General features: G+C 31.2%; 1 protein-coding gene across 1 annotated transcript in view; it reads left to right on the top strand.

Moving 5' to 3' along the window:
- The window catches only part of PIK3CA (phosphatidylinositol-4,5-bisphosphate 3-kinase catalytic subunit alpha), a 90368-nt gene that overhangs the window by 68389 nt on the left and 16358 nt on the right, over positions 1-5621 (top strand). The window contains 3 exon segments of the mRNA XM_017877282.1: positions 2122-2246; positions 3091-3172; positions 3473-3637. Coding sequence (XP_017732771.1) covers positions 2122-2246; positions 3091-3172; positions 3473-3637 — 372 coding nt within the window.

Genomic DNA, 5621 nt, shown 5'->3' with positions numbered 1-5621 from the left:
CTCCTGACCTCGTGATCCGTCCGTCTCGGCCTCCCAAAGTGCTGGGATTACAGGCTTGAGCCACCGCGCCCGGCCAGTTATCTTAAGTCTTCTCAAACTCAAGATAATGATGAGTAAAGAATATATTTCTAATAACAAAAAGGAAATTTGATAGTATTTCTAAAGACAAAAAGGAAATTTGTATTCACATTCAGTTAGTCATTCCACTGGAATGACTTCATCACACAGTATTTTGTGACAAGGACTTGAACAGCCTCATGTTTTACAATATTCTTTTCATCTTTTACTATATGCACCAAAATTTTCTTTTTAAAATTTTCTTGAACCTCTAAATCTACTTTAACAATTTACCTGATACACTGTGTAAATGGACAAATGCTGAAAGTAGCTGTGTATACAAATGTGACTAGAAGGAAAAAGATGATGTAGAAATAAAATAACTCCTTGAGCGACTGATTCTGATTGGTATTTATAGAGTAGAAATGTTTTGCAGTTACAGAGAAAAAAAGACGGCCCTTCCTTTAACAGTTATGAGCCGTCAGAGTTTTCAAAAATACTGCATTTTGACAATGTAGTTTCTAGTTTGACAATGATATATTTATCTTCAAAACCAGGAAAATGTAGATAAGAATTTGGTTTTATAATATTTACATCCTTATTAAAATGTCTAATAAAATTGTTTTCCCCATCACTTTATTCTTTAAGTTATTTTACATTTAAAATGTAAACAAATAAAAATAAGTAAATAAACAGTAGCAACTTCTTTTCCTGGTAAATCGAGGATTGAGTATGTATTCTCTCTTTCCTGGACTATTGCAATAACCTCCTAACTGGTCTCCCTCCTTTCACAGAGAAGCCATAATAATCTTTATGAAGTACAAATCAAATCATGGTATTCATTCTTTAAATAGCTATCAATAAAAATAAAATCCCAACTTTATACACTGGCCTCCAAATTTTATGTGGTCTGAATTCAGCTTACATTTCTTCTTTCCCTTGTCTATTGCCCATCAGGCTCACTGGCTTTCTTCCTTCACACCAAACTGATTATTTCCGGGGTGGAAGGAAGGCTTTCAGTGTTTTCTCCATCTGCAATAGTCTTTACCTAAGTAGTGTGGATAAAGGTTCCTTCTTGTTACTTGAATCACAAATACTGTGTTCTCAGTCATTCTCTGTTACATCGTCCAGAGTACCTTATATCAATTTTCCAATATTTTTATTTATTTGATTTCCCACTATAACTGAGGCTCTGTTAGTGCAGAGTCTTTTACTATTTTGTAATCCCAACAGCAAGAACAAAACAAGGGGTACATAGTACATATTTAATAAATACTTGAACAAATATGTACCAGTAATATTTCTTCATCCTGCTGAATAAGTTAACAGCATATAAACACATACAAACCAGGTGGCATGGATGTCTGCTTTCATTTTTAGCCACTTAGAAATATATGTAACCCATCCTAAGGGGTTTATATTTGTTTTGCATAATACGTTAATATGTACTCATTGTTCATTATACAGTTAATATATCTATATTTGCAGGGAATATACATTGCTTGGAATTACACAAAAAAAATATTTTATTTTCTAATATTCAGGATACAGTGTTTTAATGGGGTGTTTTCATTCTTTTTTTCTTACTGATTTCTACTTTTAAATTTGAAAGCCTTGCAGTGATCATAAGGATCTGTTTAGGCAAAGAACATGAAAGAGTTTACATTTTTATTATTTTAGTGTTTCTTACTCTCTTATATCAAAAACAGTCACAGATAAGTTAACAAGATCCTCGTCAGGAGGAAAAGTAAATTGTTCACTACCATCCTCTAGTATCCTAATCTGGTCTTGTTGTTGGCTAACTTCAGCAGTTACTATTCTGTGATTGGTGTAATATTAACCAAATAAATTACTGGATTTGTTCCACAAATATTATATCTTAGATTGGTTCTTTCCTGTCTCTGAAAATAAAGTCTTGCAATGAGAATAAATTATTTTACAACAGTTAATTAGTGATGTAAAGTTTATTGAAAATTTATTTGCTTTTTTTGTAAATCATCCGTGAATCCAGAGGGGAAAAATATGACCAAAAAAAACTACATAAGATATCATTTTATTTTACAGAGTAACAGACTAGCTAGAGACAATGAATTAAGGGAAAATGACAAAGAACAGCTCAAAGCAATTTCTACACGAGATCCTCTCTCTGAAATCACTGAGCAGGAGAAAGATTTTCTATGGAGCCACAGGTAAGTGCTAAAATGGAGATTCTCTGTTTCTTTTCTTTATTGCAGAAAAAATAACTGACTTTGCTGATCTCGGTATATTTTACCATACCTATTAGAATAAATAAAGCAGAATTTACATGATTTTAAACTATAAACATTGCCTTTTATAAACAATGGCTGTAAATTGATATTTGTAGAAAATCATACTACATTGATAGTTGGCACGTTAAATGCTTTTTCTTACTCTGAATTCCTGATACGACTTTCTTTAGGATTGTTTAAAATAGTAGTTTTAGGTCAATTTAGATACGATTTAGTTGGTCTAGATATTATAATTTTAGGGTTTCCCTTTCATTTTCTTTTTTCTTAACGTTTCTTCAAATAGTATAATGCCTTATTTTCATTTATGAAGAAACTACCCTGCTGTTGGTGATACTGGTATATTTAAATAAACCAGTTGCAGTGCATTTCTGCAGAAAGTCCATTAAGACATAAATTTTGTCCAGTAACCATAGTAGAAGTAGTGACTCTATGATTCATTCATGTTGCATAAGTAGGTGAAAAATATGAACTATATAAAGAGTGGTATAACATATATTCATTATTAACTATTAACTAAATTTAAGTACTTTATAATCCATTTGCATTTTCCTTTTGTGTTCTTTGCCATTATAACTGTGCCTAAGTATGTATGTAAATATATTTCCAACTGTAGTGTTAAACACTGATGTCCTTTGAATTTTAAAAAGGCTAGTAATGTAAGAAGTTTGGGACTTCTTACAGATTGCATATTGAGAAGTTAGACATGTAAACCTTTTGAATAGCATGCAAGAGTGTTTATTTTTATTTTGTTTCTCCCACACAGACACTATTGTGTAACTATCCCCGAAATTCTACCCAAATTGCTTCTGTCTGTTAAATGGAATTCTAGAGATGAAGTATCCCAGGTAAATGTATGTTTGAGAATACTAGATAACTGTTGTACAAATTGGTATGTCACTTAAATTGTTTTCTCTCAGAAAGTCTGCATAAATAAAAGAAATGAAATAGATTAATAATAGTAATATAGTGTAGAAAAAATACCCTTAACATTATTTCCACAGATAAAACTAATTAGAACTGTAAATTCTAAGGAGATTATTTATCTAAACTAATTTTAAAATCAGAAGTTAAGGCAGTGTTTTAGATGGCTCATTCACAACTATCTTTCCCCTTTAAATATGATTTATTGTCTTTCTCATACACAGATGTATTGCTTGGTAAAAGACTGGCCTCCAATCAAACCTGAACAGGCTATGGAACTTCTGGACTGTAATTACCCAGATCCTATGGTTCGAGGTTTTGCTGTTCGGTGCTTGGAAAAATATTTAACAGATGACAAACTTTCTCAGTATTTAATTCAGCTAGTACAGGTAAAATAATGTAAAATAGTAAATAATGTTTAATTAAAATAGTAATTTATTCTAGATCCATACAACTTCCTTTTAAAACCTGCACTAACTAGTTTTATGCTTTAGAAAAAAAAAATATTTATGACCAGTAATAGCCACTTTCTTTCTGAAAAAATTTTCTTTAGCTCAGCCATGCAGAAACTGACCCTGATTTGTTTTTTGTTTTGAATCACCTAGGTCCTAAAATATGAACAATATTTGGATAACTTGCTTGTGAGATTTTACTGAAGAAAGCATTGACTAATCAAAGGATTGGGCACTTTTCTTTTGGCATTTAAAGTAAGTCTATTTTCCCATTAAATTCTTAAGGTACATATTATTTGCTTTCTTAATAGATTTACAAATATGTATTACTTGAATACTTTTGTTTATGTTTGACTGGAAGAGTTTTCCATACTAAAAGTATTTTGTACCAGTGATGAGCTTCTCAACTTTTGCTCTTTGAAATTTAAAAAGTAATAAATTCAGAACTAAATTTTAGTCATGAATGAGAGCTGAAATATTTTTAAAGATTTTTGTTCTACTTAAGTAAAATTTTCTAGGTCCAGATAAGTATTGCTGTAGGTTTCACTGTGTGTGTGGATTAAAATATCCCAAAAAAAAAGAAAAAAAATATTTTACCTTGAAATTCAGAAAAATAATGTCAAACTCCTATGGTTCTTACTGAAAAACAAGCTAATTAAGAATAAAAAATGTTTTGTAGAATGTGATATATCTAGTAGTCAAAAGTTACAGATCATAAACCATATAATCTTGCATAAATTTAGAAAGATTTATATCTAATATGATATTTTAAGTGTTAAAATTTAAAATTGGAACCCAGAAGTTAAGTTGAAAACAAGAAGCATAGGCGTGTGTGTCAGAAGAATCAAATAGCATTCATTGAGCGCTTTGTTCCCTCCCTCTTCATTTGATTATTTTTGTGCTCAGTTTCCTTTTTTCATGTTTTTATATCTTGTACTGAGATTAGTAAATGAAAACTAGTTGAAATAAATCTAAAAACTAGATGTTTATTTAATCACATATTCAGGAACTACCTGAAACTCATACTGGTTTTGCTTCTAAATGATAGGTTTTGAATAATTTTATTAGTGTGATTGTAACATTTATTGGATTTCGAAAATGAGTGTTTAAATTGTTCAGCAAAGATTATTTGTATACTCATTTAAGACTATTATATATACTTTTAATTTTGCATGATTCTTTTAGATCTGAGATGCACAATAAAACAGTTAGCCAGAGGTTTGGCCTGCTTTTGGAGTCCTATTGTCGTGCATGTGGGATGTATTTGAAGCACCTGAATAGGCAAGTCGAGGCAATGGAAAAGCTCATTAACTTAACTGACATTCTCAAACAGGAGAAAAAGGATGAAACACAAAAGGTGTGTACTCTAGTTTGTGTTTGAGACTCTTTTCATTGCAGTGGGGCAGAGTTGTTTAGAAGCCCAGTGTATATACAGATCATGGATGGTCCTTGGAATCAAGCAGATTAGGATTTGGAACCAAGTTCCACTGCCTCTCAGCTGTGTAGTGTTAGACACATTATGTAGGCTCTCAAGACTCATTTTCTTTGTCTGTAAAATGGGAACAGTACCTGCTTCGTAAGGCCATTGTGAGAATTAAATTACATGAGTTATGCAAAGAACCTGTCATAATCCTTGGAACATAGAAAGTGCCCAATAAATGTTAGATCCCTTTACTTTCCCTTCCTTTCTCTTATTCAGGTCCCTAAGTATTTACAGTGATTATTTCCTTATTCTGTCATTTATTGTCTCTCAATAATGACCCTGAAAATGAGTGGAAAGAAGTTAGTTTTTACATTTCCAAGTTTAAAATGGATTTCTAGTCACTCGGTAAATATATCACACACTCTAGTCATCTGCAGTCTAGCTTAGTATAACTAAGAGTAGGAAATACAACATAAACTTTTTTTTTTTTTTTTTTTT

The sequence above is a fragment of the Rhinopithecus bieti genome, unplaced genomic scaffold (assembly GCF_001698545.2).
Source record: "Rhinopithecus bieti isolate Rb0 unplaced genomic scaffold, ASM169854v2 scaffold_76, whole genome shotgun sequence".
In the NCBI taxonomy this organism is placed as follows: domain Eukaryota; kingdom Metazoa; phylum Chordata; class Mammalia; order Primates; family Cercopithecidae; genus Rhinopithecus; species Rhinopithecus bieti.
This window is presented reverse-complemented; position numbering and strand designations above follow the sequence as displayed.